Below are 18995 nucleotides of genomic sequence, written 5' to 3'. Positions count from 1 at the left end.
CAATTATGTTAATAAAAGAATAGGAGAACTTTTAAAGAGAAACCAAGGGATCAGCGAAAGTGAACAAGCTGCGGAAACAAACTACAAGGACTTAAACAACAAAAAGCTACAGCAATAAAAGTAGAAGCCGTCACAAGGGGCGGAACAGAATCAACTTGCAGTGTAAGAAAGTGAATATCTAAGGGGTTTATCACTTGTTTAGAAGCGGGCAATGAACTATGATATAGCTAAGGTGTTTATCACTTAAAAGGACTATTTCCTATTCTACAAAATTGAGTCTTAAGGTGGACATGTCGATCACATTGAGTAACACAAGAACGGAAAGTGACGGCGAAGAACATTAACGCTTAATATTATCGGGATTTTTAATACATTAATTTGCGGTATAAATAGATCGAAAAAATAAAAATGCAACACTGGGCAAAGAAAACGAAATTATTCAAATCCAATTAACGCGACACTTTATACAGCGAAGCCGACGTCAGCAAAACAAAGTGGCGACGGCAAGAAACGCCACAACAAAAATAATATGGCCGGCTGTGCATTCTTCCGTCGCCAGGTCTCACAAAACACTATGAAGACGGCTTTGAAAACGTAGAGCAGACAAGAACGGATCTTGGTGGATTCGAACCACCACTTTCTCACGCCATTTTAAAAACAAATGACCGAGGGCTCGACCAGTTTTGAGCTTAAGATCCCCTTTCAGCTGACATCAAAGGTTTCTAATATTTGACACAGAACAAAATATCAATGGAGAACGAACCAATAAATAATCTAGTAATTGGTACGGTTCTATAAAGCACTTAAAAACATCCATCTTCGCGATACCACAACTATCATTACCCAGAAACCACCTCGATAAGAATTGCTCGAGCAATTCTTCGGCCATATAGATTAGTGCCACACATGACAACATAGTAATACGAAAATGAACAAGCAAGATTAAAATTGACTTAAGGAAAAAAAATTTCTTGTAGATACATGGGTTATCACAAATAAATTACCATAACGAATCTAATTTGAAGGATGTTATTAGGAAGCATTATTTGACTAAAGTTTAACAACAACAACAGTTTAAAAATCAGGCATCACTGACTAAGTATAAAAATGGAATAATGATCACGTCAATAATAGACGCAATTGAATTGAATTCAAGCAAAAAGCCAAACTAACTTTAGCAAAAATTTAAATTTTTTAACAGATGGTTGAACAGATGAAAGTAAATTTTCTAATATTAATACAAACCAGGGTTTAAAACATATCTAATGACTAATGAAAGTATATGTTGTTTCTTCCAGAAAATTTGGCTAGAAAACATGCAAGACAGAGATCCCGTCAGCATTGATTACTTGAACATACATACGACTTCAAAGAAGAGCTTTGGAAAAATAGTGACGCAGCCTTCAATAAAAAATAGGTCTCCCTTCTCTAAAGCAAGAACTGACGTAATGCACAAACACAGCAACAAAATACACCATCGCACTAAGTAACTTAGAAAGCATAAAGGTGTAAGTGAAGACATGACAACCAATTAAAGCTACACGAGATCTCAATTACAGTGCAAGTCCTAGGAGCATACATCCACAATAGAGACCCACAATAACACAGGGAACATGTTCGAAAAATAACAAGAAACGAAAAGAGAACTAGAATCATATAATATTCAAGTAACGAACAAACTTACACATAAAAGATCAACACAGAACGAATAGATTTTGCAAAAATAAGCCACTATAAAGTGAAGGGCCACATTCTAAGTATGTAGTATCACATAAATCAAAATAGCAGTTTTTTGCCAACTGGTAAGGTGACAACATGAACAATATGGGGAATCAGTACCTTGGAAATAGGTATAAATAACTGCAGCGTGCATCTTGGCGTAAAATGGTAATTTGATTCCTTGGGATTTGGAGACTTTCCGTTCTGAAGGACTCAGTATAGCTGGGACGAAATCATTATTCTCTGATGATTGAGCTATAAAATTCGTTGCTCGAAGATCATTATTCTCTGATGGACTCAGATTTACAGAGGTGAAATCGACTATCGAGATGTAGAACTCGTGGTATGTCATGATTGCAGAGAGAACATTCACATGGGGATAGTGCAGATGGACTGTGGTGGCAAGGAACAACACAAACAAGAAGAAAACAACACAGAGGGGAACCCAGGGTCTAAAATTCACCCCATGCGATCCCCAAACACAGAAAAATGATATTTATTATGTCTATGACCTGCCATGCGAGCGCACCCAACATGGCAAAGGTCGCGTCGACAAACCCAAGATGCATCACCCAACATGATCCGTAAATTACCTTACCCGCCATGGAGATACCCACCATTCCTCGCCCACATGTTGGGAAAGAACCCGATAACCATATCTCTAGTTCCAAATGCTTAAACTAAGAGACATAATGAGATCAACTCAGCAACAGGCGACCAAGATGCGTATAGCCTTCTTCGCATAGCGAGAAATAGCCAGACGAACAACCAGATCCGCTGCGCGATCTGACATAATACCGCTAAACAAAGTTTGATCCATGAACTCCATGGCTATGCCTGGGTAATCATCCAAGGATTCGTCCTATGTTCGAAATCCTGTAGCGATAAGACGAGATACACATGCTCTACAACCATAAATCCATCTACAAACTCATTAGGTTCCGCCCGAAGATACATTCAACATGTCCACTCCATAAATTAGCAATAAACAGACGAAACACACTTTTAAACGAAAATAGAAGAAGAACGGAACCAAACTCACCGGGTTCCACAACAAGATACAGATCGACAACGAGTCGACTGATCCTGATAACCATGTTTAGCGGGATCCGATGATTCCCCGACGACCGCCATCTAACGAGAAGAAGCGGCTGCGGATGAACCCTAGGGTTTGATGAATCCAAGAGGAGGGCATTTATTGAGGGGGGAGACGAGACGGACGGATGGATCGAAACGGTGCGTCAACAACGGCAGCCATGCAACCGCGTGGCATGGAATTATTGGTCGTGCCAGCTATGCGCACCGACGCATCCGCTTACCCAATCGTTCGCTCGTCCTTATCCCGTGATGACATCATTGCTTACGCCCACTGATTCGTAGGATTGACTGTAAGACCATTCGTGGGACACTTGAATGCACCAATCAACAACGTCATCTCAGTGGAATGTTGAAATCGAACGGTTCGGTTTGGTGCGATTCAGTGAACAATCTTCTAAGTTATACATTGAATCCGCAGGGTTGGGTTATCGGGCGGTAGAGGGCTGGGGAGGGGAGGTGAGGCAGTGATGACGGAAGCATGGGAGAGGGCAAGATGAAAGATAAGTCCAACGGTGTAAAAAGATAAAATAATCTTTTTACAGTACAATGAATTCCCTGCCAAAATATATAAAATATAGATTTTTTCCATAAATTTATCAATTTTTAATTTATTAAAAAATAAACAGTGAGCCAAAGACGTAATAATGAAAGAAATAAACAGCCAGCATTCTCTTTTAGTCGGAGCCAAAGACGTAAATACTGCAAACAGTGAGCCAAAAATGGCAGGCCCCATTACTGGCACAAGCGGCCCGGGCGGACAGCACGGTGGCCCGCTGGGTGCGGAATGGCGCAGCAGCACGCCCGGCGCCGGCAGCGGGAGGCACACCCACCCCTTTTGTTCTGGGGCGGGCCTGCGATCCCTGATACCAACAGTTATGGCGGTGCTGTGGTCGTCCGCTTGCCCTCCTCCTCCTCCTCCTCCTTTCCCTCTGTCCCACCCACCCATTCTTTCCTTTCCGTCTGCCAAACACCATCTCCTTCCCCTCTTCCTCTTTTGCTTTAACTCGTTGGAGGAGGCAGGGCCGACGCAGGTCCACAGTTGGACGACAGATTTGATCGACTGTTTGCGGGGGCTGAGCAGGATGCGTTATGGGACAGCCCACATGCCCTCTGCCGCTTGGATCAGTTCCCTGTGCGTGGGTGACTGCCTGTTCGCCCTCTAGCCGTACAGAGACGATGGTTTTGGCAGCCACTCTCTGGTCCTGTAGCTCCATGGAACACAAGTATGACCACGCACCCCCCCCCGTGTCGAGAAAAGCCGTCTGGATATGAGAGTATAACCAATGGTTGAACAGTCTTGCCCCCAAAATGATCCAACTCAGGCCCCATTCAATCGAAAGAAGCTGCTGGCTCGGGCTGCACACCTTCGAGGGATATAGTACATGCGCTACAGTGGCTCCTCATCTTCTTCACTTGTTCTAGTTTCCGATCGCCCCTTGCAAAATACACCATAAAAAAAGGGTGCCATTTGCGTATTTGGAGTGACATGTTTTCGACCAGGCAAGAATGAGAGGGCCAAACGATATTGAACAGAATAGGCATATTTGCATTGTACCTTTCTTCTGTATTCGACAGATAAAGATGAATCATGCAGCTCTGGTCATCCACTGTAAAAGCAAGGTTTGGATCATGGGCTCATATTCTTATCCCCTTCAATCCTCCTCTCCCCACCTTTTGAACAACCCATGTACTAAAAGCAACGCAGTTCCTACTGCTTTTGAATAGATCGGCGCAGTCTTTTTCCTGCTCAATCTTATGTAATATCACATCAGCAACTCCACAGGTACCCTCCTCTTTGATCAGCTCAAATTACAGGCAATTCAATCGAGTCACTAAAGTGTTCCAATCCTAATCTTTACATATTAGTACGGCACCAACCAAACAAATTAGTCCCATTAACAGTCGTATGACGAAACAAACACCCACACATTCGACTAAAACAGTGGAGGGAAGGAGGCAAATAGATTCCTAATCGAAAGAGGTCAGAGTTTTGGTTGATGATTACCGCCACGAGGAAACCGTGAGGAGGGGGCGGTCACCCCAAGCTAGCGAGAGGAAGACCGGGGCGGAATCCGAGAGGGTGTATTTGGAGCTGTAGTTGTAATTCCAGAGTAGAAGCTTGGCTTGGCTCACCGCGTAGTTGCTGAGCGGCACGGTTTCGAAGCCGCACTGCTCCATCACGGCCCTCCATTCCGCGTTGGCCTCCATCCTCTCCCGTCGGATTTGCTCGTCGCCCGGACCCACCACGCCCAGGATCCGACGCCCGAACAGGAGCCGCTCCACCCGGGCCCGCTCGGCCGAGTCGCGCTGCATCGCCGGGTCGAGCGAGTCGAACACGGCCGCGTAGTAGGCCAGCGCCGTGCGGAAGCGCTCCAGGAAGGCCGCCCGGTTGAGGCTCGCCTCGTACTCGCCCAGCGTCACCACGCGGGGGCCGAGCGACTTGGCCACCCGGAGGACGCGCTCCACCGGCTCGGGCGAGTCGCCGAGGAGGTGGCAGAGCTGGAGCATGAAGTTGACCGCCAACGTCTCCTCCGGGTCGACCCGGAAGGTGGACGCGGAGAGCTTCGAGATGGGGGTGAGGATAGGATCGAACTCGAAGTCCAGGTCGAGGAGGGCAGCGAAGTCGCGGAGGCGGTTTCCTGTGGCGGCGAGAGACGCGGCGGCCGCGGCTCCCAGCGCTGGCGCCGGGATGCCGGAGATCCGGACCCTGGAGGGCTTCCCGCTGGGGCGGGTTGCGAGGGCCTGGAGGAGTGCCGCCCACTGGACTCCCTGCATGATCCCGAAGTCTACAATGTGGATCCGCGCCGCCGATTCGGTGGCCTCGAGGATCGCCTGGTTCGCGGTGAGGTGGGCGAACTTGGAGTAGGGGCACGCATCGTTGAGAGCCTTGTAGCAGAGGGTGAAGTCCTCCGGCGACGAATCGAAGGAGGAGGAGGAGCACGACGGCGGGGCTGCCGCGGTGGAGGGATATGAGTGGTGCTTCCTCTGAGCTCCATGGAGGCGACGGTAGAGAGCTTCGGCGAAGTAAAAGGCGACGCGTTCCGTCGGATCGCCCGACTCCGAAGCGGACTCTCTGACATGGATCAGGGATTTGGCGGCGAGATCGGGGTCGGAATCGGCGATCCGCGCGCAGTCGAGAAGGGATTCCAAGAGAGGCTGCGACGAGACGCTGCTCTCCGGCGCCTGATCTCGCACTACGGCGGCTCCGCCGGAGTTCTTGTTTAGTTCCGGCGGATCGAAGGACGGGGCGTGGGCCGTCGGTCCAGGCCGATTTAGGGCAACAACGGCGGCGGTCTGGTGAAGGTGCTGGACCGGTGCAAGAGGAGCGATCTCGCAGTGCTCGGAGAAGAGGACGTGGTTGAGGTCCGACGCGGATGCGGGGGGAGAAGGTGGGCTGAAATCGGTGGAGCAGGAGGGGAAGGCGTCGGCGAAGAGGGCTCCTGAACCGCCGGCTGCGCCCTGCCAAGGGTCACCCATGAGGTCAGAGCTCTCGGCGGGGGAATCACCGATGAGGCTCTCCATCCACTCGTCGGAGTCGAACTCGGCGGCCACAGCAGAGGCGGAGGAGCCGAAGTCGGAAAGGCGGAAGGGGCCATGGTCGAGGTGGCCGCCACCAGGGGGCGCGGCGAAGCCGGCGACGGGATCGGGGGCGAAGGGATCGGCGAAGGTGGTAGCCGGGTCGGGGATGACGAAGGGGAAGTGGTCGGTCATATGCTGCTGGGGCTGGTGCGAGGAGCCCCACGGTGGGGGGTTCGTGGAGAAGGGATTGACGGAGGCAGCCACCAGCTGCTGCTGTTGCTGCTGCTGCTGCTGCTGCTGGCGCTGCTGTTGCTGCTGCTTCTGCTGGATGACCTGCTGCGCGATGGCCATTAGATTCCCGCTGTCCGCGCACATATACGCCATGATCCTCTTCGACTCCCCCACGTCAAGCAACCGATACTACCCCCTCCGATGTGCGAGCTCTGGACTCTTCGGTGCGTAGATGCTTTCTCTGGAGCCAGGAGAGCTACCACCGAAGAGTCCAAGACGGATAGAAATGTAGAGGTGGAGGAGTTTTGATGTCAGGCTATTCTGAGTCGACAGGGAGTGGTGTGCGCAGCAGCGAGGGAGAAGTGAAGGTTTTGAGCGTTGTTGGACCGGTGGCCTTTATAAAAAGGGTGGTTTTCCTTGGGTGACTGACCGAGGGCGATGGAAGGCGAGAGGGAAGAGAATGGGAGGGGGGCGAAAGCTAAGGCCCAGGGCCGGCAGAGGCGGGGCCCACGCTGGCCCACCATGCCGAGGTTTGGAAGTCGCTGATTCCTAACGTGGCACGAAAAGTGTGGGTGAGAACCCTGTTTCCTGCTTGACCAAAACCCTCCCACGGCTGCAGTGGGCGTGGTCCACCATTTCGGGAGCTGGGGACAGGTGCATGGTTACTTGCGCCATGCATGACGTGTCGCCTTCTCGCCGTGCTCCCCCACGGTCCCAGTGACGCGACACCACCCGATTCGATCTGCCACGTGGGCTTCACCTCTTACGAGGCGGGGCCCTACGGACGCCTTGAACTCGACCAGACAGACAACTCCAACTATCACCAAACGAAATCATCCACGTCAGCTAATGTCAGTGACTAGGAAACAGAAAACTGCGGGTGGGTGCTCCAACGCACACACCACATCAACCCAGCCGCGGGGCCCGCGCTGCTGCTGCCGCCGTAGCTCCGTGCCTTGTGTGGGAACGGCTCCCCCCACCGCCCACAACCAAAAAACCCCACGGTCTACAACGATGACGTCACTGCCACAGGTGAAAGCCGTCGGATACTTTGGTGGGCGGGCCCCGCGACGGCATTCTTTTCTGAGGTTTCGATTAATGATTTTTCCCTCCACCCATTCATTCACCGTCGTCACGACTCGACCCACGAATCCTCGTCTTCGCTCCCAACGGTGCAAATATATGCGTCCCAATTAATGGCCCGCGCCTCCGTCCCCTCCGAGTCGCGGTCAAAAAGAGACGCCAAAGCCAGCAGACCGAGCAGCGGGACCGCGTTCGCATTGCGAGAATCAAATCCCACCGTTGGCTCGTGGCGTCGCACGAAAGCTGATGCACGCGCAGCCTTATCTGCGCTCCGCCTCCGACCGACATGGCCCAACGAAAGCGACGGTTGAGGGCAAACTTGGCACGGAAGGCAACCGAGTCGACTCGGCAAACCTGAGCGATTGATGGCGCTGCTGGAAGACAAACGCATAGTGGAGAGGCGGGTCTAATACCGCGGGAAGTTGTCGTCGCTTAGCTACCACGAAGTTGACAAGCGCGGTACTTGTCGCAAGCTTTCGCTTCAGCTTATGGTGTCGCTTTCCCTCCCAAACCAAAGCAAGCACGCCTTCTCACTCTCTCTTCAATTATTTGCAGACCGGGAAGAAGAGAAGGGAGTGTGGACGGAAGTCAATCACGCATTCGGGCAGATTAAAGACGCACGGCAAGTGTTCGATCGATGTTCCGTGAGAGGCATGCGATAATAATGCTGACCGGCTTGGCTGCATGAATTGGATCGTGTGATCAGCATCCAAAGCAACAAATGAACTTACGGACATCTCCACCGCTGTTTACGGACTTGCGACGGTTCTTTGCTCATCATGTTATTATCGTTGTTATGATCATGAGTTGGATCATTGCTAGTCCTTTCGACAGCATGCATGATTGATAGCCACACGGTCACGAATCCGAAGCTGTGGAGAAGAAGAGAGTGGAAGAGAACAAGTGAAAGCAACACCCACCGGCCTCCTCAAGCCTCAGACTCCGAGTTAGTAGTGGGCGGAGGGAGCCATAGTTATTATTACAGGTGAAGAAACGGAGGGCTTGCAAGTAGCGTTAATGGCTGCTGTTGTGAATCATAACATCACTAAAAAGGAGGTTTGATGGGACGAGCGTCGGTGATGATTAGATAATGCTATCATTACAGTTCAAGGTTGCGTTGCATGCCCAATAATACTATGGAACGCTCTTTTAATTGTTGAGGATGTTCGATGGTTAATCTACACGAAGATTGAGGTCGATATTATCCTTTCGACATTCTACTAGTCGATATTATCATTAATAGTTGACTCAGTTTATTTTATGATTCAATAAAATATTTGATTTTAAATTATCGTATCGACCCAATCAAACCCCTCATTATATGAATTCTAAAACGACAATTCGATACTTACGTCAAACCTTATCAACTCAATGCATTGGACAAACTACTCTTCCTTCGTACATCAACGTGCCAATAACCTAACTTTGTACGAGGGTTCAACGCATATGTCGTCGATTGATGATTCTACGTGATCGTATGCAGATGAACTCTCAACTTAGCTTCGACGATTACCCAAACTAATTATAAGAATACCTCCGTAAAGCAGCAAGTTGAGTTCATCGTACCTTTGGAATCTTCCGACGCCACTGATTTGAACATCGAAAGGCCTTCTCCATTACATGCAAATTTTTAATTCATAGTAATTTCGCAACCTTCCCGCATGTGCACGCATTCTTTCTTTTCCAATGCCTGCAAAGCGATCTGATCTCTTCCTTCTTCCCGTTCTTCTAGGTTTCCACCTCGGGATGGAGAAGTGGCGTCGTCTGCTCCTCGTACTTGTGCTCTTCCTCGCCTTCTTCTCCGCAAGTAAGTGCAGCGCCGGTTAATGCTTTCACGAAATAAGATGGTGGTACTTTACTAACTAAAGTCTTTGCAGGGTCGCAGTCCTTCATCGGGGTCAACTATGGGCAGGTGGCGGACAACCTCCCGCCGCCATCTGCCACCGCAAGCCTCCTGCAATCGACCACCATCACCAAGCTCCGCCTCTACGGCGCCGACCCTGCCATCATCCGATCCCTATCCGGCACCAACATCTCCCTCGTCCTCGGTGTCCCCAACGCCGACATCCCCTCCCTCGCCTCCGACCCATCCGCCGCTGCCAGCTGGGCCGCCGCTAATGTCCTCCCTTACGTCCCCGCCACCTCCATCTCCCTCGTCGCCGTCGGCAATGAGGCACTCGACTCCGGCGACGCCGCCCTCGCGTCCCAGCTCCTCCCCGCCATGCGGAACCTCGGCTCCGCGGTCGCCGCCTCCGGCGTCAAGGTCTCCACCGTCCACACCATGTCGGTGCTCGCCCATTCGGAGCCCCCGTCCTCGGGCGCCTTCCGCCCGGAACTCTCCGCCGACCTCACCGGGATCCTCGGGTTCCTGCGCGACACCGGGTCGCCCTTCATGATCAACCCCTACCCCTTCTTCGCCTACCGCAGCGACCCGCGGCCGGAGACGCTGGCTTTCTGTCTCTTCCAGCCCAACCCGGGCCGGTTCGACGCCGGGTCGAAGCTCATGTACACCAACATGTTCGACGCGCAGGTGGACGCGGTGCGGTCGGCGCTCGACGGGCTGGGGTTCCCGGGGGTGGAGATCGTGGTGGCGGAGACGGGGTGGCCCTACCGGGGGGACCCGGACGAGGTGGGGACGACGGTGGAAAACGCCAGGGCATTCACCGGGAACCTGGTGGCCCACCTGCGGTCCCTGGTGGGGACGCCACTCATGCCCGGGCGGTCCGTGGACACCTACATCTTCGCGCTCTACGACGAGGACCTCAAGCCCGGCCCCGCCTCCGAGCGTTTCTTCGGCCTCTACCGAGCCGACCAGACCATGAACTACGACGCCGGCCTCGTCAAGTCCGCCTCGAGCTCCTACACGAGTCCGTCGCCGCCTGCAGCGACGACGGGGTCGACACCGCCTGCAGCGACGACGGGGAGGTGCGTACCGGGGGCGACACCGCATACGAGTGCAGACGGCGGCCCAACCCAGCCCGAGGATCAGTGCAACAGCCCCGACGCCGTCGGATCGCGTGCAGCCGTCGGGGCGGACCGCTTCTTCTTCTTGTCCGTGGCGCTGACACTGCTGCTATAGTGCGAACCATCAATAACGGGAGGAACAATAAGAAGGCAGTTTGTTTGGAGTCTTCAACGTTTGGAATCTATAATTCAACATAAATAAGATATATTTAAGCTTGATTCAACACATTCCATTGTCGTCTAGTCCGGTTAGGATACCTGGCTTTCACCCAGGCGACCCGGGTTCAAATCCCGGCAATGGAATCGTTGTTGTTTTTGCTTTGTGGCAAATAAATTTAGCTAAATAAGAGAAGTGTTATTCGAGTGGGAAATAAGAGAAGTGTTTTCTTTCTTTTTCTTGCAATGCAGTCAGATTACATTTAAGTTTTGATTCACTGATTCATGAATCATAAGTATATGATTGAGTGATCATATCTTCTTAATTAAAGACTGAAAAAAGGACAGATAAGATATGATTGAGTGATCACAATTTCCAAAAGCTTAACCTGTTAAGAAAGAGGCGTAATTAGTTGGAACACAGATGACAACCAAACCTGTTTTCTCTCCTTCAGAATACCACATTTGATTCATCCAGCTAGGCTTTAGCTACATATGATTGAGTGATCACCTGTTTTCTCTCCTTCAGAATAATCACAATCAAACAGCTAGGCTTCAGTTGCCATTGACCAAATTTACAAGCACCAAAGTTGACTGAGGAACTCACAAGTCAACATGCATAGAAGATACCATCAGATGTAGCTAAGAAGATTGGAGACACAGGTTTTCGAAACCCATATGCTCTTTCCTCGCAAGCTTCCCCACTACATCTTCCATGCCAAGTCCACCTGCGGTGGGAATATGTTACCATATTGTTTCATAAACCTCGCTAGGATATAATTAATTCCACCGTCATTACCTATGCCGATCGCACTGACAAGGATGGTCAATGCCAGAATGAAGATGATTAGTGATGCTCGGCCTATCAGAATGATCATCTTCCTCACCATGTGCTGACCGGCGACGGCAGCAAGTGTTGCAACACACAACAGGTATGCAGCTGCAGCATCACGGTCGGTTAGATTGTTCGCCGATGAAAAAATAGAGGTGCCGTGATTGTTACTACTTACAGTATGGAACAGGAAAGCGATCGAGTAGGTAGTACTGTACGACGGATATGGAAGAAGAAAATGCCATCACAAAGTTTGATGTTGCGCTGGCAACCTGCACAGGAGCATGATATTAGCAGAAGACGAGTGTGTAACCTACTGCAGGAGAATAAATTCTTGTATTTTTCTTATAGAAATTGGTTTAAAGTCAGAAAAGATTTCAGATTACAGTGACATCTTTAAGAAATTGAGATCCTCGATGACGCAGACTGATAGATAAGATTCTCCAAGATCAAGTCACTACATCAACTAATATGAAGAATATTATCATTGGAAATTGTTCAAATTCATTCGCTCTTTCAAACATTTGTGGAGCTATATACTTAATGTCATATACTCATATCATGTTTTCTCTTATAGGCGCAGGTAAACTGTTGGCCAATAAATGTTCCCCTAATTATGTCTCATGACATTATCGAGATGTACTTCACTAACTATGTAATGAAACATGTGAAACTTGTCATCAACCCTACATAGCTTAGGGGAAGGAGCAAAACCTGTGGAGGAACCCCCAGTTCAATAAATAAGGGTCCTAAAATGAATCCTCCTCCGAGCCCAAGAAGACCTCCAACTACCCCAGCTATAACTCCACAGCAACAGTAGAAGACAAGCTGGTGCGGTCTCCAGTTCATTTCCTGCTTACCTGTAGAGGCAATTGTCCTCTTCCCTCTGTAAAGACAGACAGCTTCATAAAGTTTCTCAAGTTAATGTCCAGCTTACCAGTAGAGGCAATTGTCCTCTTCCCTCTGTAAAGACAGATAGCTTCATAAAGTGTTAAGGCAGCAGCAATTGGCACCTTCACGAAACAAAATTTCAGCCTCAGCACCTTAAGTAGATGAATCTTTCAAAGCGGTAGAAGATATTGCTATGGTAAAATTATGTTGTTGAACTCCGAGAGAATGTTTTAGCTTGAAGCTCTCAGCATTCTACAACTTACATGTTAGTTGGAAATTGAGAAGAAATACAAACATCTGAAGACATTTAAGAAAAGGACTAATTGTCATAGGCTCCAGTAAAGCCTACACCAGTTTCCAGTGGCTTATATTTCAGATGTGGCATTAGGTTCTTTTTTCGTTATGGATTTTTTTTTTCAGTGTGAAAATGCAGCAATAACATCAAAACCTTTCTTCTCATTCTTGCAACTTGTCAGAATAATTGCATGACATGACCAACAATGCATTGGTTGACTTCATCAATCATGAAGTTCTTTGATGGAAACTATAACATGAAGTTTATGTGTGTCTACCAACGAAAGGAAGCAAGTGATTCTAGCTTTACTTCAGATATGAAACGCTGACTAGCACTCATTGAAACTAGCATACATTAGGTGGAGTGCTTTACCTGCATGAAATTGAATATCCAATATTCTGGAGAGCATATTACAGCATGAGTCTGTATAGAAATACAAAGAAGCTCATGATTAGTCAAAAAGAGGGAGGAGGGAAGAAAAAATAAGGCATGCCAGTATAGGAGAGCAATTTTAAAAGTAGAGATGTATGTATTCCAAAGCTCTCACCTTAATTATTTGGATGACAAGAAATCCAACCCAAACAATCAAAAGCAACATAAGTTCTTTCACGTATATATTTTCCTGGATAGGTACCTGTAAGGAAGTTCAGACAGTTAAGATGACAATGATGGCTTCGCTAATGCTGATGCTATAGAAAAGGATTCTTGATTACTTAATCTATTACATACAATGGTTAAAACTGCCCCACTTGCTGAAGACTTGGGCTGTTCGTTTGCGAGGGGTCCCTCTGGGAGCGGCGCATATTCCAGTTCTGGTCCATCTGACAGTGCAAAGGAAATATGATCGATTCACTTGTATTGAGCATTGCACTGAGTGCACATGACTTATCGTATAACTGGTTCCCCAAGGTTCTTGGAGCCAGTTATGCCTTTGGTGTCAAAACGAGGCATATATTCCTCAAATTGCATCTGGCATTTGAAAGTGCATCCTACTCACCTTTCAGGTTCGTTGATGAGTCCAAATGCCTTGCTGCATCCTAAAGCAAAGGATTTCCAGTAGCTATCTCAATGAAGGTGCATACTATCAAAAATTTCAGAAGTAAAAAGGTAATCATGGGACAATTACCTTCAGAAGCACAGTTTCCTTTTTCCAGGTCTCTAGACCCTTTAGAAATGCCTTGGTTGATGTACCTCCGAGTAGCAAACCATTTTTAGTTAGTATATGTTGGAGCTGAAAGCCATTGTTTCACGAGATTTATGTTGAGCAGAAAATAAGCTTTATGGAGTTTAAGAGGACATATAAAGTTGATGCATTTGTGTTAGGAAGCAACTTCTCGTGACCGAAACTAAGGTAAGATGAAGAAACTTTTCGTTTTCCCTTACGAGATGTTAAATGCCTGGATACATAAGGTAGCGAGAATTTGGTTGTGGCTGCAATCTTTGTTAATGCACTTCTAAGGAATTATTTTCAATAAAATAAGATTCAGATTAGAAGGTACCAAAGTACGTGAGACCGCTCAGCAGCTAAGCAAATTTCAGGCAACAAAGACATAAGAATTTAGAATGCGCAGGTGCTTATTTCCTGACACTTGATATATTGAGAAAGGCAAAAAAAAAATCATTTAACCATACATGCAAAACAAGAACAATAATCTAAAAGCAGAAATACCCTCGAGTCGAATTCAGTGACTATGGGAATGAGATAAGCTAGCAGAGTCGATTTTACCTAGGAATAGGATGACGAGGATGGCGGTGATCATCCATTCTGCAAAGATGACATTGAAGGCAACCCCAATGCTAATGCCCAACATGAGCATGGGTTGGAATAACAGTGCAAGGTCATAATCCATGATCGGCAAGTCTAATGTAGGATGTCGAAACCTTAGATTGTAGTAAACCGTCGATCCTGCAGCCCCCATGATCATGCCTACAAAAGATGTGAGAAGACATCATTGCATTGTCTGTGGCAACGAATCCGATCAACCAATTCTTAGTGGAAACAGCTGCCTAAAGACAATTTGGTGCTTTTTAGCTCAACATTAATTAGCACCGGAAACAAAAAGGGCAAGTGTGAATGGCTGAAAGGAGAACAGGAACACCAAAATTTCTGCTGTCGCTTACACTTGGAGATGGCCGCAGAAGTCTTCAAGTCGAACCCGATGATCAAAACGAGCATGGGCACAAAGATGCCACCCCCACCCACACCCCCAATGCTGCCGAGAGCAGACCCCACAAACGCAATCGCGGATCCAAGCACAACCCTCCACCCGAGCTCCAGATCCTGTGAGTTCCAATCCCAACAGCAAATTCTATTGCACGGCTACGAGAAGACGGAGCAGAAGAGAAGAAGATTCCGTGGGGGCAAAAGGGGGGGAAAGGTGTCGTACTGGCCAATTATGAGCGCGGGATCCATTGCCGAAGAGAGAACGGGCAAGATTGCGAAGGGGAAGCGTGTCATCTTCCACGTCTCTCTCGCGGAAGCTGCCGCCGCTTGCTGCCTGAACAAGGGAGGACCTAAGAGGCCTTTCCGCTAAGGCCGACCGACTTCCGAAGACGAAGCCGGAGCAGAGGAGGAGAACCACGGCCAGCCACCGCCTGCGCTCCGGGCTTGGAGCCATGGCGCCTCTGCGTCGGTAATGGAAGAAGGGAACGCTATCCCGGCTCGTCGCGAGTCAAAGGTGAGATGGTTGGGGACGACTCTTCGATGCGCCTCAAACGTATGATGAAATGCTCGCATGTGTATTATAATGGCGTTGTTACGGCCTTCCTGTCGAGTGGAAATTACCTGTTGCGGGACACGCTCGCGGCCGCGTGGGATGGAAAGGAAGCGACTTCTTATGGCCACGTTGGATGCACAATAATTGTAGGTCTTTAATAAATACTTTTGGATTTTCGAAATAGATTAATTAAATATTTAAAATGTATTATATTTTCACAAAATATTTTTTATAAAATTTAATATGACGTATAACAAAAATAAAAATTATCTAAAAAACATGACTAATATTATTAGTAGTATATTATTATTATTATTATGGTTTCGATTAATTAATATGAGTTAAATATGACTTATGTTTAACTCATAAAACATGACTAATATGTTCGATGTGAAAGAGATACGAATGCGTGGAAGAGGATAAGCACGATGACAGGGTTCTTCGGAAGCCCAATCATACTTATCAATTATTGTAGATGAGATTGTGTGATGAGTGCCATCTCATCTCATCAAAAATGGAGCTTTGATTATTATTTGAGATCCTATATATGATGAAATGATTATTTTAATGACACTTGTTCTTATGTGTGGGTGGGTGGGTGTTGTTAGACCACTAATCCCAACAAAAATTAATTAGAAATTTTTTTATCGATGAAATTAAATTAAATTAAATTTAATGATGTAAATTCTCGGATAAGATCAAATGTGATATTAATTTAGATTCTCAACTAATAATATTGTTGGTGTCAACAACTTTAAGCTGTGGCCTCGGGGTCGACGAGGCTCGGTTCGAGTCCGGATGATGGGGATTTCCCTGGGACGTTCCTTAAGACTGCTGAGGTGGTCGGCTACGGTAGTCCGATCGGGACGGGGTCGTCGTTTCCTCCGGGCAAAAACTCCTTGCCCACGCGTCCGGTGAGGACCTTCGGCTTCGCACATGCACAAAGGTCGGGTCGGGTCGGGGTGCTCAGCCCGACCGCTTCGACGATCAAATTAGTTGATGTGAAGGGGGATTCAGATGAAGAAGTCTTTTGTGTGTCTCCCCCTCTCCCGTTTAGAATGTGATGGTATTTATAGAGAAACTTACTATTTCCTAACGTGCCCGCTTGCAGGGGGCAAGCTGGTAACGTCTTACATTAGTGTTGGCGTGGCGTGAAGAACCGAACCTGAGCAGACGTTAATGCGCCTCGGCCGATGCTCTAGTCCATTTGACCAGGTGCTATCACGTCGATCTAGACGTGAGACGTCATCTGACGTCAACCTAGTCTTATCATAATTAATATCCTCATCAAATATATAGAAATGATAATATGTGGATAACTATTGACACATTACTCTCATCGGACATATATCATGTCGACACGTTATCTTCACTTGATTGATGTGCTCACTAACCACTCCAAAGCCTTGGCTTATTCTTAATGTACTATCCAAACGATGGGTTTCATTCGTTTCATCCGTTCATCCAATTCCACCGTCAGTGCATCGCCAATTATTGAGGTCGGTGTGGGTCCAATAGAATGAGATCGCCGACAAAGATAGATAGCATGACAATGTGTTTTCATTCGGGATAATCATATATTAAGTTTAATTTAATATATATATATATAGTATTTTTTTAAAAAATAATTAGAGACTAATTATATTAATTGAAATGATTACTTGTTATGATAATAAAAATGTTGTATGTATGTCAGTGATGTATGGACAATCTAACTCGATTCGTAAGAAGTTTTATATGACTAAAGAGATGCAAGTAAAATACTTGTTCAAAATCTGATGTGGATTCAGACTTTGGTTCTATCATTAACTTGCACAAAGATCAAAGTCGAGTGAAGTTATCGACGTGATTCTTCGGCACTTGAGTGAGTAATAAATAGGTGTAGAGTAATTTTAGCAAATAGTAATTGAAATCGATCATCGTGTCCAAGATCAATCTTTTATAATGAGTTAATCGATAAAGTATTCTACGGTATGAATATAATGTTTTCCTACCTATTATTTTTGGAATATTTCTTGTATTGCTAGTTTGAAAGGATGCTCTCTCATTGCATCATTGACCATATTATCGAACTTCTATTGGAATGAATATTTTTTTTATCATGATAGATATCTTCGGTATGATATTATAGTTTTTAATTAGACACTAAATTATATTAATTAAATGATTACCTGTTATGATAATAAAAATTTTGTTTAGATATTAGTGATGTATGGATCAATCTAACTCGATTCAAGCTGGTGCGCGTAAGAAGTCTTTTGTGACATAAGTAAAATGCTTGTTTAAGATTTGATGTGGATTCGAACTTTGGTTATGTGGTTGATTTGCACAAAGATCAAAGTCGAGTGGAGTTTTCGATATGATTCCTCCAACACTCGAGTACAAGTGGAGTAATTTTAGCAAATAGTAATCAACATTGATCCGAACATAACATTTTCCTATCTATTCATTTTTGGAATATTTCTCGTATTGCTGGATACTCTCTCATCACATCGTTGATGATATTATCGAACCTCTATTGGAATGAATATTTTTTTTATCATGATAGATATCTTCGGTACGATATTATAATTTTTAATTAGGCACTAAATTATATTAATTAAAATGATTATCTTCTATGATAATAAAAATTTTGTTTAGATATTAGTGATGTATGGATCAATCTAACTTGGTTCAAGCTGGTGCGTGTAAGAAGTCTTTTGTGACCAAAGAGATATAAGTAAAATGCTTGTTTAAAATTGACGTGGATTCAAACTTTGGTTATGTGGTTGACTTGCACAAAGATCAAAGTCGAGTGGAGTTTTCGACGTGATTCCTCCAACACTGAGTCAATAATAGATAGGTGTAGAGTCATTTTAGCAAATAGTAATTGACATTGATCATCATGTCCAAGGTCCGAACATAAAGTTTTTCCTATATATCATTTTCGAAATATTTCTAGTATTGCTAATTCTAGTTTGAAAGGATACTCTCTCATTGCATCGTTGATGATATTATCGAACCTCCATTGGAATGAATATTTTTTTGATCATGATAGATATCTTTGGTATGATATTATAGTTTTTAATTAGACACTAAATTATATTAATTGAAATGATTGCCTGCTATGATATTAAAAATTTTGTATGGATATTAATGATGTATGGATCAACCTAACTCGGTTCAAGCTAGTACCCGTAAGAAGTCTTATGTGACCAAAGAGATATAAGTAAAATACTTGTTCAAGATTTGACGTAGATTCAGACTTTGGTTCTATAGTTGACTTTCACAAAGATCAAAGTCGAGTGAAGTTTTCGACATGATTCCTCCAACACTCGAGAGTCAGTAATAGACAAGTGTAAAGTAATTTTAGCAAATAGTAATTGACATTGATCATCATGTCCAAGGTCCGAACATAACGTTTCCTACCTATCATTTTTGGAATATTCCTCATATGGCTAATTCTAGTTTGAAAGGATGCTTTCTCGTCGCATCGTTGACGATATTATCG

The 18995-nt window shown here is 46.2% G+C and overlaps 3 protein-coding genes, 2 long non-coding RNA genes and 1 other non-coding gene across 7 annotated transcripts; 3 read left to right on the top strand and 3 right to left on the bottom strand.

Moving 5' to 3' along the window:
* Positions 1 to 1637: 1637 nt before the first annotated feature.
* LOC103979813 (uncharacterized) lies at positions 1638 to 3090 on the bottom strand. The gene is made up of 2 exons (XR_671282.3): positions 2762 to 3090; positions 1638 to 2624 (listed from the first exon to the last, which is right to left on the bottom strand). It is a non-coding gene; the product is annotated as an uncharacterized LOC103979813 (long non-coding RNA).
* Positions 3091 to 4655: 1565 nt separating this feature from the next.
* On the bottom strand, positions 4656 to 6958 carry LOC135608501 (SCARECROW-LIKE protein 7-like). The gene has a single exon (XM_065101437.1). The coding sequence runs from the start codon at positions 6718 to 6720 to the stop codon at positions 4819 to 4821; it is 1902 nt and encodes a 633-aa protein (XP_064957509.1). The 5' UTR covers positions 6721 to 6958; the 3' UTR covers positions 4656 to 4818.
* A 750-nt stretch (positions 6959 to 7708) lies between these two features.
* On the top strand, positions 7709 to 8849 carry LOC135608503 (uncharacterized). The gene is made up of 2 exons (XR_010485531.1): positions 7709 to 8109; positions 8206 to 8849. It is a non-coding gene; the product is annotated as an uncharacterized LOC135608503 (long non-coding RNA).
* Positions 8850 to 9206: 357 nt separating this feature from the next.
* Positions 9207 to 10838, top strand: LOC103979815 (glucan endo-1,3-beta-glucosidase 7-like). Of its 2 annotated transcripts, XM_065101439.1 has the most exons (3): positions 9207 to 9290; positions 9383 to 9457; positions 9528 to 10838. In XM_065101439.1, the coding sequence occupies exons 2-3, from the start codon at positions 9397 to 9399 to the stop codon at positions 10727 to 10729; spliced, it is 1263 nt and encodes a 420-aa protein (XP_064957511.1). In that variant the 5' UTR covers positions 9207 to 9290; positions 9383 to 9396; the 3' UTR covers positions 10730 to 10838. The 2 variants fall into 2 exon arrangements, with proteins under 2 accessions (XP_064957511.1, XP_009394306.2); XM_009396031.3 differs by lacking the exon at positions 9207 to 9290 and having other exon boundaries at positions 9344 to 9457.
* A 5-nt stretch (positions 10839 to 10843) lies between these two features.
* On the top strand, positions 10844 to 10917 carry TRNAE-UUC (transfer RNA glutamic acid (anticodon UUC)). Its single transcript has one exon. It is a non-coding gene; the product is annotated as a tRNA-Glu (tRNA).
* A 303-nt stretch (positions 10918 to 11220) lies between these two features.
* LOC135608502 (sulfite exporter TauE/SafE family protein 3-like) lies at positions 11221 to 15521 on the bottom strand. The gene is made up of 13 exons (XM_065101438.1): positions 15176 to 15521; positions 14910 to 15069; positions 14515 to 14715; positions 13915 to 13979; positions 13786 to 13825; positions 13518 to 13609; positions 13336 to 13422; positions 13161 to 13211; positions 12540 to 12615; positions 12317 to 12462; positions 11781 to 11874; positions 11570 to 11710; positions 11221 to 11498 (listed from the first exon to the last, which is right to left on the bottom strand). The coding sequence occupies exons 1-13, from the start codon at positions 15404 to 15406 to the stop codon at positions 11413 to 11415; spliced, it is 1470 nt and encodes a 489-aa protein (XP_064957510.1). The 5' UTR covers positions 15407 to 15521; the 3' UTR covers positions 11221 to 11412.
* Positions 15522 to 18995: the final 3474 nt, after the last annotated feature.

Source organism: Musa acuminata, chromosome BXJ2-3 (genome assembly GCF_036884655.1).
Source record: "Musa acuminata AAA Group cultivar baxijiao chromosome BXJ2-3, Cavendish_Baxijiao_AAA, whole genome shotgun sequence".
In the NCBI taxonomy this organism is placed as follows: Eukaryota; Viridiplantae; Streptophyta; class Magnoliopsida; order Zingiberales; family Musaceae; genus Musa; species Musa acuminata.
Note: the sequence above shows the minus strand (reverse complement) of the source record. Positions and strands in the feature narration are given on the sequence as shown.